This window comes from Macaca thibetana, chromosome Y, assembly GCF_024542745.1.
Source record: "Macaca thibetana thibetana isolate TM-01 chromosome Y, ASM2454274v1, whole genome shotgun sequence".
NCBI classification, from domain to species: domain Eukaryota; kingdom Metazoa; phylum Chordata; class Mammalia; order Primates; family Cercopithecidae; genus Macaca; species Macaca thibetana.
In genome coordinates, this window is record NC_065599.1 from 13,450,280 (window position 1) to 13,470,843 (window position 20,564).

Here is a 20,564-nt window from a genome sequence, read left to right on the forward strand (position 1 = left end):
CTAAAGGATTGCTTTTTTACCATTTCTCTGGCAAAACAGGATTTTGAAAAATTTGCTTTTACTGTACCAGCCATAAATAATAAAGAACCAGCCACCAGATTTCAGTGGAAAGTCTCGCCTCAGGAAATGCTTAATAGTCCAACTATTTGTCAGACTTCTGTAGCTCAAGTTCTTCCACCAGTTAGAGACAAGTTTTCAGACTTACATCATTCATTATGTTGATGATATTGTAGAAATGAGGGACAAATTAATTGACTGTTACACATTTCTGCAGATGGAGGTTGTAAATGCAGGCCTGACAATAGCGTCTGATAAGATTCAGACTTCCACTCCTTTTCATTATTTGGGAATGCAGGTAGAGGAAAGAAAGATTAAACCACAAAAAATAGAAATAAAAAAAGACACATTAAGAACCTTGAATGACTTCCAAAAATTGCTAGGAGATATTAATTGGATTCGGCCAACTCTAGGCATCCCTACTTATGCCATGTCAAATTTGTTCTCTATCTTGAGAAGGGATCCGGACTCGAATAGTAAAAGAACATTAACTCCAGAGGCAACCAAAGAAACAGAATTAGTTGAAGAAAAAATTCGGTCAGCACAAGTAAATAGAATAGATCATTTAGCCCCACTCCAACTTTTGATTTTTGCTACTGTATATTCTCCAATAGGCATTATTGTTCAAAATACAGATCTTGTGGAGTGGTCGTTCCTTCCTTACAGTACAATTAAGACTTTTACATTGTACTTGGATCAAATGGCTACATTAATTGGTCAGGCAAGACTACAAATAGTAAAATTGTGTGGAAGTGACCCAGATAAAATCATCGTTCCTTTCAACAAGGAACAGCTTAGACAAGCCTCTATCGATTCTGCTGCATGGCAGATTGGTCTTGCTGATTTTGTGGGAATTATTGACAATCATTACCCCAAAACAAAAATCTTCCAGTTTTTAAAATTGACTACTTGGATTTTACCTACAATTACCACACATAAACCTTTAGAAAATGCTCTGACGGTGTTTACTGATGGTTCCAGCAATAGAAAAGTGGCTTACACCGGGCCAAAAGAAGGAGTCATTAAAACTCAATATCACTCAGCTCAAAGAGCAGAGTTGGTTGCTGTCATTTCAGCGTTACAAGATTTTAATCAGCCTATTAACACTGTTTCAGATTCTGCATAGGTAGTACAGGCTACAAAGGATGTCGAGACAGCCCTAATCAAATCTAGTATGGATGATCAGTTAAATCAGCTGTTTAATTTGTTGCAACAAACTGTAAGAAAAAGAAATTTCCCATTTTATATTAGTCATGTTTGAGCACATACTAATTCACCAGGGCCTTTAACTAAGGCAAATGAACAAGCTGACTTGCTAGTATCATCTGCCTTCATGGAAGCACAAGAACTTCATGCCCTGACTCATGTAAATGCAACAGGACTAAAAAGTAAATTTGATATCACGTGGAAACAGGCAAAGACTATTGTACAACATTGCAGTGAGTGTCAAGTCCTACATCTGCCCACTCAGGAGGCAGGAGTTAATCCCAGAGGTCTATGTCCTAATGCGTTATGGCAAATGGATGTCACACATGTACCTTCATTTGGAAAATTGTCATTTGTTCATGTGACAGTTGATACTTATTCACATTTCATATGGGCAACCCCCCAGGCAGGAGAAAGTACTTCCCATGTTAAAAGACATTTATTATCTTGTTTTGCTGTCATGGGAGTTCCAGAAAAAATTAAAACAGATAATGGGCCAGGATACCGTAGCAAAACATTTCAAAAATTCTTAAATCAGTGGAAAATTACACACACAACAGAAATCCCTTATAATTCTCAAGGACAGGCCATAATTGGAAGAACTAATAGAACACTAAAAGCTCAATTGGTTAAACAAAAAAAGGAAAAAGAGAATAAGGAGTATAACACTCCCCAGATGCAACTTAATCTAGCACTCTATACTTTAAATGTTTTAAACGTTTATGGAAATCAGACCACTACTTCTGCAGAACGACATTTCACTGGTACAAAGAACAGCCCACATGAGGGAAAACTGAACTGGTGGAAAGACAACAAAAAGAAGACATGGGAAATAGGGAAGGTAATAACATGGGGGAGAGGTTTTGTTTGTTTTTCACCAGGAGAAAATCAGCTTCCTGTCTGGATACCCACTAGACATTTAAAGTTCTACAATGAACCCATCGGAGATGCAAAGAAAAGCGCCTCCGCAAAGACGGAAAACCCGCAATCAAGCATCATCGACTCTTCAGGTAAACAAAACGGTGGTATCAGAAGAACAGATGCAGTGGCCATCCACCAAGGAAGCAGAGCCACCGACCTGGGCCCAACTAAAGAAGCTGACACAGTTAGTTGAAAAAAGCCTGAAGAGCACAAGGGTAACACAAATTCGAGAGAATATGCTGCTTGCAGCTTTGATGGTTGTATCAACGGTGGTAAGTCTCCCTATGTCTGCAGGAGCAACTGCAGCTAATTATACTTACTGGGCCTATGTGCCTTTCATGCCCTTAATTCAGGCAGTCACTTGGATGGATAATTCTATTAAAGTATATGTTAACAATAGTGCATGGGTACCAGGCCCTACAGATGACCATGGCCCTGCCCGACCTAAAGAAGAAGAAATGATGATAAACATTTCCACTGGGTATCATTATTCTCCTATTTGCCTGGGGAAGGCACCAGGATGCTTAATGCCTACAACCCAAAATTGGTTGGTAGAAGCACCTACTGTCAGTGCCATCAGTAAATTTACTTATCACATGGTAAGTGGAATGTCACTCGGGCCACAGATAAATAATTTACAGGACTCTTCTTATCAAAGATAATTAAAATTTAGGCCTAAGGGAAAACCTTGCCCCAAGGAAATTCCCAAAGAATCAAAAGACCCAGAAGTCTTAGTTTGGGGAGAATGTGTGGCTGACACTGCGGTGGTATTACAAAACAATGAATTTGGAACTGTTATAGACTGGGCCTCTCGAGGCCAATTATATTACAATTGTACGGGCCAGACTCACTCATGTTCACAGGCCCATCTGTCTGGCCCACTAATCCTGCCTATGATAGTGATTTAACTAAAAGACTGGACCAGGTTTATAGAAGGTTAAAATCACCCTATCCATGGAAAAGGGGGGGAAAGGAAATTTCATCATCTCGACCAAAGTTAGTTAGTCCTGTTACTGGTCCTGAACATCCAGAATTATGGAAGTTTACTGTGGCCTTTACAAAAAATTGTAAGCCATATTATACTATTAACCTAAATTCCAATCTGACAATTCCTTTACAAAGTAGTGTAAAACCCCCTTATATGCTAGTTGTAGAAAACATAGTTATTAAACCAGATTCCCACACTATAACCTGTACAAATTGTAGATTGTTTACTTGCATTGATTCAACTTTTGATTGATAGCACCGTATTCTGCTAGTGAGGGTAAGAGAGGGCGTGTGGATCCCTGTGTCCATCGACCGACCATGGGAAGCTTCCCCATTCGTCCATATTTTAACAGAAGTATTAAAAGGAGTTCTAACTAGATCCAAAAGACTCATTTTTACTTTCATTGCAGTGATTATGGGTCTTATTGCAGCTACTGCTGCGGCTGCTGGAATACTTTACATTCCTCTGTTCAAATTGCAGAATACGTAAATAATTGGCAAAAGAATTTCTCAAAATTGTGGAATTCTCAGACCCAAATAGATCAAAAATTGGCAAATCAAATTAATGATCTTAGACAAACTGTCATTTGGATGGGAGATAGGCTCATGAGCTTGGAATATCTTTTTCAGTTATAGTGTGACTGGAATACATCAGATTTTTGTATTACACCTCGAGCCTATAATGAATCTAAACATCACTGGGAAATGGTTAGACACCATCTACAAGGAAGAGAAGATAATCTTACTTTAGATATTTCAAAATTAAAAAAACAAATTTTAAGGCATCAAAAGTCCAGTTAAATCTGGTGCCAGAAACTGAGGCAATGGTGAAAGCTGCTGATGGCCTCACAAATCTTAACCCCGCCACTTGGGTTAAAACCACTGGAAGTTCCACTATTGCAAATTTTGTATCAATCCTTGTATGTGTGTTCTCTCTGTTGTTAGTCTACAGGTGTATCCAGCAGCTCCAGAGAGACAACGACCAGCGAGAACCGGCCATGATGATGATGGCAGTTTTGTCAAAAAGAAAAGGGGGATATGTAGGGAAAAGAAAGAGAGATCAGACTGTTACTGTGTCTATGTAGAAAGGGAAGATATAAGTAAGAAATTTCATTTTGACATGTACCCTGAACAATTGCTTTGCCCTGAGATGCTGTTAATCTGTAACTTTGCCCCAGCCACTTTGCCCCAACCTCTTTGCCCCGACCTTGAGCTCACAAAAACATGTGTTGTATGGAATCAAGGTTTAAGGGATCTAGGGCTGTGCAGGATATGCTGTGTTAACAAAATGTTTACAAGCGGTATGCTTGGTAAAAGTCATCGCCATTCTCTAGTCTGGATAAACCGGAGGCACCACGCACTGTGGAAAGCCGCAGGGACCTCTGCCCTGGAAAGCCGGGTATTGTCCAAGGTTTCTCCCCATGTGAGAGTCTGAAATATGGCCTTATGGGATGAGAAAGACCTGACCGTCCCCCAGTCTGACACCTGTGAAGGGTCTGTGCTGAGGAGGATTAGTAAAAGAGGAAAGCTTCTTGCAGTTGAGGTAGAGGAAGGCCACTGTCTCCTGCCTGCCCCTGGAAACTAAATGTCTCGGTATAAAGCCCGATTGTACATTTGCTCAATTCTGAGATGGGAGAAAAACCGCCCTGTGGCGGGAGGTGAGACATGTTGGCAGCAATGCTGCTCTGTTATCCTTTGCTCCACTGAGATGCTTGGGCGGAGAGAAACACAAATCTGGCCGACGTGCACATCCAGGCATAGTATCTCCCCTTGAACTTAATTATGACGCAGATTCTTTTGCTCACAGGTTTTCTTGCTGACCTTCTCCCTGTTATCACCCTGCTCTCCTGCCGCATTCCTCTTGCTGAGATAATGAAAATAATAATCAATAAAACCTGAGGGAACTCAGCGACCGGTGCCGGTGCAGGTCCTTGGTATGCTGAGTGCCGGTCTCCCGGGCCCACTGTTGTTTCTCTGAGTCTTATTTCTTTTCTCAGTTTCTCATCCCACCTGACGAGATATACCCACAGGTGTGGAGCGGCAGGCCGCCCCTTCAATTTTATCTTTATCAAAGTGGGGCATCTCCTAAGGCGTGTTTGTGAGAAACAAGACAGAAAAAACTCTCGTGGAGAGAAAAAACCTGCTCTTTTGAGTTTGGTGGTCCTTTGGGGCATGCTTTGTTGGGAGAACAGCAGAAAATATGCAGAGAACTCCAGGGAGTTCTTGGTGGTGATTTGTCACCTTCACCAGGCAAAGGGATGGCTGAGATGGCCTGGCCGCTAGGGAACTCCCAGACCCTCGAGGAGAGGTATGTCTTCTTATGACTGCAAGTAAGGGATTTACATGGGTTGGGAGAACCACTATTTTTTCCCCCAGCATAGAGATTACTTTTGTTATTTTTTAAAAAATTGATCTATATCTTGTTAGTATAACCCCAGCACTCTGGGAAGCTGAGGTGGGAGGATTGCTTAAGTCCAGGAATTGGAGACCAGCCTGGACAACATGGCGAAACCTGGTCTCTACTAAAAATACAAAAATTAGCCAGGTGTGGTGGCGCACACCTGTGATCCCAGCTGTGCAGGAGGCTGAGCCACGAGAATCTCAGAGCCCGGGAGTTTGACACTGCAGTGAGACAAGATTGTACCACTGCACTCCAGCCTGGGTAAGAGTGAGATACTGTCAAAAAAAAAAAAAAAAAAAAAAAAAAAAAAAAAAAGAAAGAAAGAAAAGAAAAACAGCCAAAAAACCTGTAAGTCAGAATTTCTACAGGTTGGCTCTGTACCAGAATTGCCTCAGACAGTTTTTCAAATTGTGGGTTTCAATCCTCCTTCCCAGCTTGTCTGAACCAGGGCATTTAGGTTTGGACTCCATGCAGTATTGTTTTTTCTTCAATCTTTCTAGTTGATTGTGTCCAATCACAATTGTGAATGTGTTGCAGCATTCAGCTCTAATTTAGCTTTCTCTTGCTAAATATGTGTAAATATATGGATAATTCTGCAAAAGAACACTTTCCTCAGAATAAAACTTTAATCAGGCTGGGTGCAGTGGCTCACGCCTGTAATCCCAGCACTTTTGGAGGCCGAGGCGAGTGGATCAGGAGGTCAGAAGATCGAGACCAGCTTGGCTAACATGGTGAAACTCCCTCTCTACTAAAAATACAAAAAATTAGCCAGGCTTGATGGCACGCACCTGTAGTTCCAGCTACTTGGGAAGCTGAGGCAGGAGAATTGCTTGAACCTGGGAGGTGGAGATTGCAGTGAGCTGAGATCGTGCCACTGCACTCCAGCCTGGGCGACAGAGCTAGACTCTGTCTCGAAAAAAAAAAGACTTTAATCAATGGTGAAAACAAATGAGAAAATGTCTTGTGAGAAAAGTGCTTCATGAGGAATGCCTAAGCTAATCTCACATGAAACACGTCTCGATACTTCCACATACAAATGCAGGTAATAACGTTCACCCACCTCAGAGGAGAGTGTTGGCGTTGAGGCTTTATGATGTACTGCTTGTAAGATGCATTTAGACCCAAAGGTGGAAGCTGTACTGTAAAGCCTGCACTCATATTTCAAATGCTGAAATTCACCTTGTTATAATTCTCTTCCCTCTTCCCTTCCTTTTAAGCCTAACTGTAGCTCTTAGTTAACTTTTCTAAAAAAAATTATCTTGATGGAAAGCATATTCAATTTTACATAACTCCCTTCATTCCATATGTATGAGTGTCAGTTGAAAGGCTGAGATAAATTATTCCTTTCTTAAATAACTATGTAACAGCTGTCATGGTAGGTTATGTTTAATATAAAAATAATTGGTAGACTAGAACAGTGTCCAGCCTCGGCACTTTAATAGATACTTAATTATAATAATGACAAGAGCAACTAAGGACTATGACAGGATCCTGGAATTGTAGAACCGGTGTCTGCAAATGCAGGAGCTGGGGAATCAACTTGTTGCAAGTGAGTAAAATATGTTAAGTTTCCTGTAATTGTAGTTGAGCAGACTTAAAATTTTAGGTAAGCAATGGGGTTGAGAGTGAAGAGTTGAGTAGTTGTTTTATCTAGTTTTTTTTTTTTAGCATGTCTCTAGATTTTTATCTAAATGGGCTCATACAATACATACTGTTCTGTGTGGCTTCTCATGACATCCATGAATATCGTTGCCTATAGCAATAGTTGATTCCTAGTTATTGTCGAGTTGACTTCCATTGGATTCTGGCTGTCCCGGAGTGGATTTTCCACTCACCTGTGAGTGGATGGACACTTTGGGTGTCAAATCATATTTTCTGTAGTGAATTTTATAGCCATCGGTGGCATTCCTGTTTAAGACTAGTGATGCTAATTTCAGAAAGAGAAGAGAACAAAGTAGACATATCCAAGACCACAGAGGTAGATTGTTTTGTGGTAGAATTAGGAAGTCTACACAAGTAAGTGTGAAGACCCAAAGGCTTGTATTTTATTTTTAACTCTCTAAGAGGGTATTTGTTATAATATCTGAAGGGGATTGTGCATCTCACAGCATTGCAATGAATAAATGAATATTGTATTTTCTTCACTTTTTAAAAAATCCAAAGTTTACTTACATTGTATAATACAAAAATTTTGCCACTTTATAGAGCAGACTTTCTTACGTTACATTTACTTTCATACTGGGTATATTTCATTTTACTTTGTTTTTTATTGGTAGTGTCTTTCTGAGTAAAAAACAAATAATGAGTTGTTAAGAAGTATCTTATTCAGTGTAAGAACCTAATGGTTAGAAAAGAAAAAGAAAGGTTTATAGTTACTTATTTATAATTTTTCTATACTGCTGAGTAGTTTTCTTTCTACTTTATAGTAATAACATTCCAAGAATTATTTAATATCAGACCATTTGGGGGAAGTTTGGGAATATGTGTAAATTTCTTTAGAAATCTTTAAAAATTACTTCTATGTGTAGGTGAGAAATCACATAAGAAAGCAGTGATCTAGTAATAAGTTTCTTCCAGCAGTGAATGAGTAAAATAAAACACATAAGGCACTGCTAAGTTTTAATTATTAAACTATTTCAATTTAAAAAATAAAATACTATCAGCTAAGGATAGCATAGCTTATATTCCAAATCAATAACTCTTTGAATGAAAAAGCCAGAATTTTGACTCATTAATATACAATGCAGCATTTGGTGTCATCCAAGAAGACACTTTTTATAACTTTCCCCTATTCTAGTTGCAAGTAACATTTGGTGTCTTTATTCTTTTCTTTGAGAGAGGGTCTCACTCTGTCGTCTAGACTGGAGTGCACCAGTGTGACTGTAGCTTTCTGTAGCCTCGAACTCTGGGGCGCAAATGATCTTCTTGCCTCAGCCTCCCAAGCAGCTGAGACTACAGGTGCACACCACCAGGCCTGGCTATTTTTATTTTATTTTGTTCTATTTTTTAGTAGACACAAGGTCTCCCTGTGTTGCTTAGGCTGATCTCAAGCTCCTGGGCTCAAACAATCCTCCTGCCTAGGCCTTCCAAAGTGCTGAGAATACAGGTGTGAGCCACCATGCTGGCCCTCTTATTCTAGTTTTATCATGACTAGTTCTAGTTTATAAATTCCCATTATTTTAACTTTGTTTCACTGTGAGGAGGAGGTCATTCTGCTCCCTTGGTCATGTCTGGGGACATTTTTGTTGTCACATTGGTGGGGCATGGGTGGTCCTGGAACCTGGTGAATGAAGCCCAGGGACCCTGCTCAACACCCTTCAGTGCCCAGGACGGCCTGCGTCCTCCAGAAAAAAAAATAAGCTCTTTTCTTCCATTCCCTATACCCCTGAAAAACACACAGTCCTACACGGAACCCACAGTGAATTTTCACCAAGCACGTGGCCACCAAGTCATCCAGCTCCAAATGTCAGCTGGACCAAGATGGAAAAAGCCTGGTCCAGTGCATTTTACCCAGCTCTTCAAAGCCCCTCTCACCCCTGTGTGTCCCCCGTCCGTGTGGAGCTTTACTTCTGTAGAGATCCTCAGGAATCGCCTCTGCTCTTGCTGCCTTTACAGACTCCCTCTCTAGGTTTCTGTTCTGAGTCAAGAAAGGAAGAAGAAATTCCAATGAAAAGTGTGATAAATTACATTTCTCCACGTTAAAGTATCAACTGCTGAATCCTTCTGAATTTTGCCTGGGTTGTAATTATGTCTTAGACTTTCTTGTCTAAACTCTTATCATCAAGATGACTTGGTGAAAATTCACTGTAGGTTTCATTCAGGACAGCACATTTTGCAGGTGTGTAGAGAATGGAAGAAAAGAGCTTATTTTTTTTATCTGGAGAACACAGACACTTTAAAGAGTAGCTTCAGTGCCTATAATATTTTTGTTAATGAATGTTAATAGAGTATTTTAATGAATGCAGAGGCTGCTTTGGATTTTATTAGTTGACCTTAAACAGCACTTTGCTCATGTAGCCCGATTTACCTACATAGACTCAGGACTAGTGATGTTAACACCATCCTTCGTCATTGGGAACGGAAAGGTTCAGAGGGTGGTGTCTGGGTAGCATTGCGATTTCCTGAGATGAATGCTCTCATAAAAGTAATTATTGTTTTGGTTTCACCTGCGGTTGGGAAATGCCTTGTAGAATTATACAGTTCTACCATCAAAGTGACCTAGGAAACCAAAATGACTGAGGGCATCTCTCTTGTTATTTTAATTTTTAAAATTTTAAATCTTAGGCTGGATGTGGTGGCTCATGCCTGTAATCCCAGCACTCTGGGAGGCAGAGGTGGGTGGATCATCTGAGATCAGCAGTTCTAGACCATCCTGGCCAACATGGTGCAAACGTGTCTCTACTAAAAATACAAAAATTAGCCAGGCGTGGTGGCGTATGCCTGTAGTCCCAGCTACTCAGGAGTCTGAGGCAGGAGAACCGCTTGAACCTGGGAGGTGGAGGTTGCAGTGAGCTGAGATTGCGCCACTGCACTCCAGCCTGAGTGAAAGAGTGAGGTGCCATCTCAAAAAAAAAATTAAAATTACATCTTAATTGATAAATCATATTTATACATATTTTTGGGGTACATGTGATATTTTTAGACCTGTGTACAATGTGTAATAATCCAATCAGAGAAATCAGGATATTTATCACCTCATTTATCTTTTCTTTGTATTGGAAACATTACAATTCTTTCTTCTAGCTATTTTGAAATACGCAGTAAATCATCTAATCTCCCTATTTTATTTTTTGTTTTTATTTTATTTAGTAATTTATTATTATTATTTTTTCATAATAGAGATGGGGTTTCACCATGTTGCCCAGGCTGGTCTCGAACTGCTGAGCTCAAGCTATCCTCCCACCTTGGCCTCCCAAAGGACTGGGATTATAGGTGTTAGCCACCATGCCCGGCATATTTTTGTTTTAATAAAATACAGACAAGGTTTCACTATGTTGCCTAGGCTGGTCCTGAACTCCTGAGCTCAAGTGATCCTCCCACCTTGACCTCCCAAAGTGCTGGGATTATAGGTGTTAGCTACCATGCCTGGCCTATTTTTAGTTTAATAAAATAAATAGAGACAAGGTCTCACTAAGTTGCCCAGGCTGGTCCTGAACTCCTGAGTTCAAGAGACCCTCCCACCTCGGCCTCCCTAAGTGCTAGGATTACAAGCGTGAACCACCACACCTGGCCCCAGTGGCCCCAGTCTCCCTATTTTAAAGGAAACAGCATTCCAGATTCAGTACGAAGACTTGCAAAAGTCACATAGTGAATTAATGTGAAATAGGCATCATCTCTGTTTTTTTTTTTTAAGTTAAATTTTAAACAACTATTCTAGGTAAAGTTCATCTTGGCCAAAACCTGTCTTCACCACTGCGGCTCCTGACTTTACCTGGCGGCCACAATTCCTACGAGTCTTTTCCTTCCAGACATCTGCCCCACTTTTATAAACACTCACGAAAAGGGAAATCTTGATGTGTGCATGTGTTAAATAAAAGGTATCATAATGTATATTTCAGAAAACTTATTTAAATGAACAAAATCCTGTACTATGTATCTTGGGAATCTACTGCTCTTACTAGACGTAGAACTGTCTCACTCTTGATCTGATGCATGGAATCTCATAGTAAAAATATAGACCAATGTATTTAGCCAATCTACTTCACAGAGTGGAGATTTCAGTTGGTTTCAATGTGACTCTACTTAAAGACAATGTTGGATTAAACATCCTTCCTGCATCCTGGCTCCCTGGACTGAGTGTGGGGCTAGAAGCACAAGTGCTTTGCTAAACTTTAGGCTCACTTTTAAATCTTGATATTTAGTGGCAACTGAGGAACACCAATACTTTCAGCAGGACTATGAAGGTAATGTTCTGTGAATTCTTCTTATAACATATATTACCACACTTTAAAAGTTTTTGGTGTTTTGATAGTGAGACATTCTCATTATCCTTAAAATTTACTTTTCCTAGTTGATGGGAAAGTTAAAAATATTTTATGTGCCTATTGATAATTTGTAATTTTTGGGGTCTCTTTTCTAATTTATTTATAGAAAATATGGCCAGGTGGAGTGGCTCATGCCTGTAATCCTAGTGCTTCTGTTCTTGGACCAAACCAAGGGTTTGGCTGCTATTTCTTGCGGCCCAATAACGAGATGCAGATGAACTAGGAGAGAAGGGAGTTTTTATTTCTGTAACCAGGTACAGGGAGAAGGCCTAGAAATTATTGCCAGACCAACTCAAAGTTACAAAGTTTTCTAGAGCTTATATACCTTCTAAGCAACGTGTCTGTGGGTAAGCGTGAATTCATCTAAAGACGTAAGTGACTGGCTTCTTCTCATCTGTAACTAAGGTCTGAGTCCTGAAGAGCTTCCTCTGGAGCCTCGGTGAATTTATTGAATCTCAATGGGTCCAGGTGCTGGGGTGATGACCCTTATCTTGTCTCTCGCTAAATCGTGGAGGTTTGAGGAGTTCTTTGAGATCCTCTATAAACTTGTTTGTGGAGGTCTGGGGAGTTTCTTCAGACCCCCAATAAAACTTGTTTAATCCTAAACGGGTCCTGTTAAGAATGCCTTCGTTATCTTGTCCTGCTTCAAGGCCCAGGAGAGGCCCGGGCAAAACTGTTGGTGGGCTTTTGTGACATTCTGACCTTTGTATAAGGGCGCTGGCTCTCTCAGCTTTAAATATTTAACTTCACCACTCGGTCAGTGCTGAAACAGATGTCATGGAGGCCTGCGTTAGTGAGACCTGGCCTGCCACAGTTTAAGAAGGTCGAGGTGGGAGGATCACTTAAGGCCTTAAGGAGTTTAAGACCAGCCTGCAAAACATAGTGAGATCCTATCTCAACACATAGTAAAACATTGGCCAGGCATGGCGCACGCTTCTAGCCCCAGCTACTCAGGAGGCTAAGGCAGAAAAACTGCTTCAGCCTACAGCTCACTGTGCTCCAGCCTAGGTGACAGAGCAACACCCTGTCAAAAAAAAAAAAAAAAAAAAAAAAAAAAAAAAGGAAAATGTTACAGATATTTTTTCCTTCCCTGTAACTCCTTTTTGCTTTGTTGATGGTCTGTAAAACTGTTTTCAGTTATTTATATTAGTTTCTTGCGGCTGCTGTAACAAAATACTGCAAACTGGGTGACTTAAAATGACAGTTATTCTCTCCTGGTACTGGAGACCAGAAGTCTGAGATCCAGGTGTGGGCAGGGCTGGTTCCTCCTGAGGCCTCTCTCCTTGGCTTGGAGACGCTGTCTTCTCCCTGTGTCCTCACATGGCCGTCGCTGTGTGTGTCTGTGTCCTCATCTTCTCCCTTTATAAGGACACCAGTCAGATTGGATTAGGGCCAGCCCTAGTGACCTCATTTTACCTTAATTATAATTTTAAAGGCCCTGTCTTTAAATACAGTCCCATCCTGGGGGACTAGGAGCTAGGATTTCAACATATGACTTTTTGGCAGACACAGTTCAGCCTATAAGCGATTCCACTCCCTTATTTAATCAGAGGAATTTAAATATAGCTACTTTAAAGTCCTATCCTGGCCGGGCACAGTAGCTCACACCTGTAATCCCATCACTTTGGGAGGCCAAGGCAGGCAGATGACTTGGGTTCAGGAGTTCTAGATCAGCCTGGGCTACATGGTAAGACCCCATCTCTACAAAAAATACAAAAATTAGCCTAGTGTGGTGGCTTGTGTCGGTGGTTCCAGCGACTCAGGAAGCTGAGGCAGGAGGATGACTTGAGCCCAAGAGGTGGAGGTTGCAGTGAGCCAAGATCCCATCCCTTCACTCCAGCCTGGGTGACAGAGTGAGACCCCGTGACAAAAGAAAGAAAAAGAAAGGCAGGAAGGCAGGAAGGAAGGGAGCGAGAGGAGAGAGAAAAGGAAAGAAAGAAAGAAAGAAAGAAAGGAAAGAAAGGAAAGAAAGGAAGAAAGAGTCCACTGCACTCCAGCTTGGGAGAGAGAGCCAGACTCTGTCTCAAGAAAAAAAAAAAACACACACACACACACGCACACACAAAACACAACAACAACAAAAAACAGATGACTCAGGGTAAGATTCTTTCTTTCTTTCTTTCTTTCTTTCTTTCTTTCTTTCTTTCTTTCTTTCTTTCTTTCTTTCTTTCTTTCTCTCTCTCTCTCTCTCTCTCTTTCTCTTTCTCCTTCCTTCCTTCCCTCCTTCTTTCCTTCCTTCCTTCCTTCCTTCCTTCCTTCCTTCCTTCCTTTCTTTTTTGTCACAGGATCTCACTCTGTCACCCAGGCTGGAGTGCAGTGGTAGGATATTGGCTCACTGCAACCTCCACCTCCCGGGCTCAAGCAATTCTCCTCCCTCAGCCTCCCGAGTAGCTGGGATTACAGGTATGTGCCACCACATCCAGATCTTTTTTTTTTTTTTAGTAGAGATGGGGTTTCACCATGTTGGCCAGGCTGGTCTTGAACTTGTGGGCTCAAGCAGTCCTCCTGCCTTGGTCTCCCAAAGTGCTGTGATTACAGGTGTGAGCCACCATGCCCAGCTGCTGAGTCATCTGTTAATTCACTGGACTTGTGCACAAATAATTTCCCTCATTCATTGCTGTTGACTGACCCCAACTGTGTGGTGACTCCATAACAGGCCATCATTGACCATCATCAAATTCCCTGTGTCCTGGCTGGTGACATCTCACTCCAGTCTTAGAGGTGTTTCTCTGGCACCCTCTGATGCTTCCAGCATTGACATTGCTAGCTACTGTGGGTTCCCATCTGTCTTCCTTCTTTTCTAGAGAATGACTTTAAAAAAACAAAAACAACAACAACAAAAAGCCTTATCGTTCTTGCTTTTAAAGCATGACTGCGCTCTTGCAATCTTTGTCTCATTGTGTAACTTTGGCCCAGCCATGGTCAAAGTCCACCATTCTGAAATGGAGCCCAGAATTTGGTTTTGTGATATTTGATCTTTCTTCTTCTCCCTTTTCCCACTACAGTGTTTCCTTCTGTTTTTTTTCCACTTAAGAGTCTCAACCAAGTTGATGATGTGCAGATAGTGCTCAGTGACCATTTATTTTAGTTTTTAGTATAAAGTAAAGGGCTACAAGTGCAGTTATGTTGCAAGGATAGATTGCACAGTGGGGAAGACCAGGTTTTTAGTGAATACATCACGAATAGTGTATATTGCACTCACTGAGTAATTTCTCATTCCTCATCACCTTCCCACCCTTCCAAGTCTCCAGTGTCTATTATTCCACTCTCTATGTCCATGTGGACACTGTATTTAGCTCCCACTTATAAGTGAACATGCAGTATTTGACTTTCTGTGTCTGAGTTATTTCACTTAACATAATGCCCTCCAGTTCCATCCATGTTGCTGCTAAAGACTTGATGTCATCCATTTTTTATGGTTGAGTGCGTGTGTGAGTATATTACATAAATCGGATATGTATATATATATTTATTTATTTCAAAACACACAGAATGGCCAGATATAGATATATGTATCTCAGATTTCTTACATACATAAATATGTGTGTGTGCAAAAGAAAATCTCTCATTTTCTTTTCACTGTTGATTTTTATGTTCAGTTCTGGGGTACATGTGCAGGATGTGCAGGGTTGTTACACAGGCAAACGTGTGCCATGGTGGTTGCTGCACCTGTCAACCCATCACCTAGGTATTAAGCCCAGCATCCATTAGCTATTTATCCTAATGCTCTCCCTCCCCCTGCTCGTACCCTGCAACAGGACCCAGTGTGTGGTGTTCCCCTCCCTGTGTCCATGTGTTCTCATTGTTCAGCTCCCACCGATACGTGAGAACATGAGGTGTTTGGTTTTCTGTTCTTGCGTTACTTTGCTGAAGATAATGGCTTCCAACTCTATCCATGTCCTTGCAAAGGGCATGATCTCTTTCCTTTTTATGGCTGCATAGTATTCCACGGTGTATATGTACACATTATTTATCCAGTCTATCATTGATGGACATTTGGGTTGATTCCACGTCTTTGCTATTTTAATCTAACAATACAATCATGGCTATGGTGAGCTGTGATTGCACCACTTCACTCCAGCCTGGGCAACAGAGTGAGACCCTGTCTCTAAATGAATAAATAAATAAATAAATAAAAATAACCTTTATTCCTTGCTAGTTGGATAGAACATTGCACAGGTGGCTAGGACCATTCATGGTGATTCTTACTAATCTTGTCCTGGAGAGATACTTATTAAAGGAGGGTGGAAATGGCTAAATATGGTGAATAAAAAGACAATATTCTCAATTCATCCATGTTTCTGTCTCTGTCTCACCTAGCTATTGGGAAACTCTGGATTTTCTCGGTGTGCACTTTATGGGAATACTATGTAGTATATTAGGCAGGGGAGTTACAGACATGAGAACCAGAATGTGATATTTTTAAATGTCACATTGTGGGCAAGTCTAATATAGAGGTATTAATTGGAAGTTGTGGGGTATAGAAAATGGACCACTACTCAACGGTTAGAACGTGGGCTTCACCAAATGGCCCAAGGTAGTTAGTCTCTAAGGATATTACATTTGAGAGCCATATTGGAGGGTTGAAGTTAAGAAGATGGCTTTGGGAATTGGCTAATTTACACACACACACTCTCTCACACACACACACTCCTGAGAATCAGTCCTCATTTTGAATCCCAGCTCTTCAATTTACCAGCCTTGTGCAAGTCTTTTAAGCTCTATGATACCCAATTCCTATGGTATTCTATGACCAAAATGGAAGAGTCATCATTAACCTTCTGAGGCAAGCGGGGTGAGATATTTTGAGGAGCAAATGGTAACAAGTGTGTGGAAATGCCTGGGGAATTATAGAGCTCTGCTAACAGTATGGCGGTGCTATGAATTTTTATTATATATTATTTGTCTTGCGGGGCAGTTCCTCAGCCTATAAAGCCTCACCAACTTGGAATCACTTGAGGATTCTAGGCAGGGAAACATCAGATTGTACCACTCGTTGCATTCTTGTAAAAAGATCTTAATGACAGCTGCTAAACATGTCTTCCTCCACCAAGCCAGTTTGGCCACCACGACTATCACAGGTCTATGGTGTTTCTTGTTGTGCATTTTAAGGTAGACACCACAGTTGATCCACTATGTATAAAAACAAAGTGCTTTCCAGAACAGTACCACACATAAATTAGATCTGATACCAAGCAGTTATTGAATATACACACATTCATTGATTACTGATTTATTTTACTGACACCAGAATAGTAGGTTTTTGTTGCTATACCAACATAATTTCTTGTAACTCTGCCATTAGAATTATCCTGAGCTGCATAGACCATGCATAGAATGTTGCCTTATTATTTGTGAGCAAATATCACTTATTTGCAAATAGGTTTAAAGAATGTACTGGGCTGGCCAGGCATGGTGGCTCACACCTGTAATCATAGCACTTTGGGAGGCCGAGGTGTGTGGATCACTTGAGGTCAGGGGTTCAAGACCAGCTTGGCCAACATGGTGAAACCCTATCTCTACTACAAACACAAAAAATTAGCCGGGCATGGTGGTGCACACCTGTAGCCCCAGCTATTTGGGTGGCTGAAGCATGAGAATAACTTGAATCTGGGAGGTGGAGGTTGCAGTGAGTCGAGTCACTGCACTACACCCTGGGCGATAGAACAAGACTCTGTCTCAAAAAAAAAAAAAAAAAAAAAAAAAAAAAAAAGAATGTACTGGATTTACTGGGTCACCACAAAACAGTCTAGTTAAGTCTTTGGACCATTCGTTATCTGCCTAGCTATGAGGAAAACATTTGCTTTGCAGATGCTCTTATTTTATTTTTCTCTTCCTTAGATAATCTAAGAAGAAGCCATGAAACAATTGCTGTATGACTGGTGAGCTGGCAAGTTCACGAACATTCATCACTCTCCATTTCTAGAGAGAAGGATTCTTTGTCAAGGTTTTCTCTATCCTGGAGGGCTTCGGTTAAATATGTGCTTAAAATGTCCTTTATGATGGTGGATTATCAATTATTCCTCATATTTTATTCAAGCTATGCTTTTTATATTTTGTCTTTTATTTATTTATTTAGTTTTTTTCTTTTTTATAGAGATGGGGTCTCACTATGTTGCCCAGGCTGGTCCCAAACTCCTGGACTCAAGGGATCCTCCCATCTCGGCCTCCCTAAGTGCTATAATTAGAGGCATGAGCTGCTATGCCCAGCCTACTTTCTATATTTTGAAGCCATAACTAAATTCACACTGGTTTATGATGTTCATATCATCTTTGTGGATTTATATTTTTATTATTCTATAATAGCCTTGCCATTCTATATTAATGATTTTTCAATTGTAATTTACTTCTGGCTGATGTTATTGCTGCAACAAGTTTCTTTTGATTACTACTTGGCTGGCCTACATAGACGTTTACATCTTTTTAGTTTCAAGTTTTATTTGTAATTAGGTTTTAGGTGTGTCCTTTAAGAAAAACATAGGACAGATTTTTAAAAATTAGTATGGGATTCTTTAATAGGCAGGTAAACCCACCCACATTTGTTATAAATATTAAGATAGTTGATCCTTATTTCTGTCATCTTCCATGCTATTTTATATTTTCAAGATTCTCCTGTGGTTTCCTTTTTTCCCCTCTTGCTTTTTACAGGCTGCATTAAGGTTTCTCTATTTCCTGGCTGATATGGTTTGGCTGTGACCCCACCCAAATCTCAGCTTGAATTGTAATAATCCCTATGTGTCAAGGGTGGAGCCCAGTGGAGATAATTGAATCATGGCAGTGCTTTCCCCCACACTGTTCTCATGATAGTGAATGAGTCTCATGAGATCTGATAGTTTTATAAATAGGAGTTCTCCTACACAAGCTCTCTTGTCTGCCTCCATGTAAGATGTGCCTTTGCTTCTCCTTTGCCTTCCACCATGATTGTGAGGCCTCCCCAGCCATATGGAACTGTGAGTCCATTAAACCTCTTTCCTTTATAATTTACCCCCAGTCTCAGATATGTCTTTATTAGCAGCGTGAGAGCAGACTAATACACCGGCCCATCCTTCTCCCCTCAAGTGGCCTGGAAACTATACCTCATGTTTCCCTTCATCATATTGACATCATTATTAACTTACCAAAATATGATGGTTAATCTCTATTTCCAGCTTCCTTTAGAAGAAAGGATAGGCACCATAGTCCTACCCCCTCTTCTTCCATGTAATTATTGCTTAGTGAATTATTTACTCCTTTCCAAAATAATAATTAATAATACTTTCTGTCAATATGTATTTAATGTTATCAACATGTTTTATCTCTTTTCAACATCTTTTCTTATGTCTACTCTTTTATTTTTATTTTTATTTATTTATTTTTGAGATGGAGTCTTGCTCTGTCACCCAGGCTGGAGTACAGTGGTGTGATCTCAGTTCACTGCAACCTCTGCCTCCCAGGTTCAAGCGATTCTCTTGCTTCAGCCTCTCTCGTAGCTGGGATTACAGGCATGTGCCACCATGCCTGGCTAATGTTTGTATTTTTAGTAGACATGGGGTTTCACTATGTTGACCAGGCTGGTCTCAAACACCCAACCTCAAGTGATCTACCTGCCTCGGCCTCCCAAAGTGTTGGGATTACAGGCATGAGCCACTGTACTTGGCCTGTGTACTCTTTCTTTCTAAGTTTGCCTTTTGCTGAAAATATTCCTTAGTAGTTTTTTCATCAAGAGTTTTTGGGTTCATGTACATCCCACATGCCCGTAATCCCTACTCTTTCTTCAATGATGTATTAGAACGGTTTGGAACTCTGAGTTCAGAGTGACTTTTGTCTCAGCACTCTGGAAGCAGTGGTCCCTGGTCATCAGGCATCCACTGTGGTTGTTGGGAAGTCTCTTGACATTCCAGTTATCCTCCCATTTTAGGTTATCTGTGGTTGTGTTTAAACCAAGTGTCTCTGTCTCCATCATTGCCCTTTACTGAGCCAGGTCTAACTGGAGATTTTTTATTTTTTTAACTGGGTTCAGTCTGAAAACTTATGTCTGTCTTCAATCCTGAAAAATTCTTAGCCAAGATTTCTTTTAGTGTATCATCTCCCTATCCTCATTCTTAAACCCTCTTAATGGTAGGCTGGGACTTTTTGTGCAAAACCACAGAATGTACAACACCAAGAGTGACCCTTAAATTAAACTATGGACTTTGGGAGATAATGATTTCTCAATGTAGGTTCATTGATTGTATCAGATAATGTACCATCTTGTTTCTGGGTGTTGATAATGGAGGAGGCTATTACATATGTGGGGGCAGGGGGTGTGTGGGAACTCTCCGTACCTATGTTCAATTTTTTTCTGTGAACCTAAAACTGCTCTAAAAAAAAATCTATTAAAAAAAATGAGCTCGAGATTTAATACAATTACTACTATTAATATTTTAAAAAGAAATAGGCCAGACGCTGTCCCTCACACCTGTAATCCTAGTGCTTTGGGAGGCTGAGGCGGGAGAATTGCTTGAGCTCAGGAGTTTAAGACCAACCTGGCCAACATAGCGAGACCCCCCCATCTCAACTAAAAAAGTTTTAAAAATAAAACTATAAACATGAAATAGAAGGGAAGATGGATGGATATAAAAGGATTTATGACACAATATTTGAGGTTGAATTAGGAGGACTTGGAATTGACTGAATGGAATTTGGAGTTGTGGAACCTGACTGAGGGGATATTGGTCTTCAATTCATAGTGATCATTTTTCATCAATGACTGTTGTGGATGTTTCAGGATATTGTACAATTCAGCTGTTACAAGAGAGTTCTTTTACAATCTAAAATTTAGGCCGGGTGCGGTGGCTCACACCTGTAATCCCAGCACTTTGGGAGGCCGAGGCAGGTGGATCACCTGATGTCAGGAGTTTGAGACCAGCTTGGCCAACATGGCAAACCCCATCTCTACTAAAAATACAAAAATTAGCCAGGCATGTGGTGCACACCTGTAGTCCCACCTACTCAGGAGGCTGAGGTGGGAGGATTGCTTGAACCTGGGA

At 40.7% G+C, this 20,564-nt stretch overlaps 1 protein-coding gene across 1 annotated transcript; it reads left to right on the forward strand.

The window, feature by feature from the left end:
• Positions 1 to 2,195: 2,195 nt before the first annotated feature.
• Positions 2,196 to 4,977, forward strand: LOC126947235 (endogenous retrovirus group K member 19 Rec protein-like). The gene is made up of 2 exons (XM_050777958.1): positions 2,196 to 2,399; positions 4,117 to 4,977. Exons 1-2 carry the CDS (start codon positions 2,196 to 2,198, stop codon positions 4,171 to 4,173), a joined length of 261 nt encoding a protein of 86 aa, XP_050633915.1. The 3' UTR covers positions 4,174 to 4,977.
• Positions 4,978 to 20,564: the final 15,587 nt, after the last annotated feature.

Excerpts from the sequence above, each read along its gene's own strand:
- LOC126947235 (XM_050777958.1), top strand. The coding sequence starts at position 2,196 with ATGAACCCATCGGAGATGCAAAGAAAAGCGCCTCCGCAAAGACGGAAA. Across the intron at positions 2,400-4,116 it reads AAAGCCTGAAGAGCACAAGG|TCTACAGGTGTATCCAGCAG; the intron begins GTAACACAAATT and ends CTCTGTTGTTAG.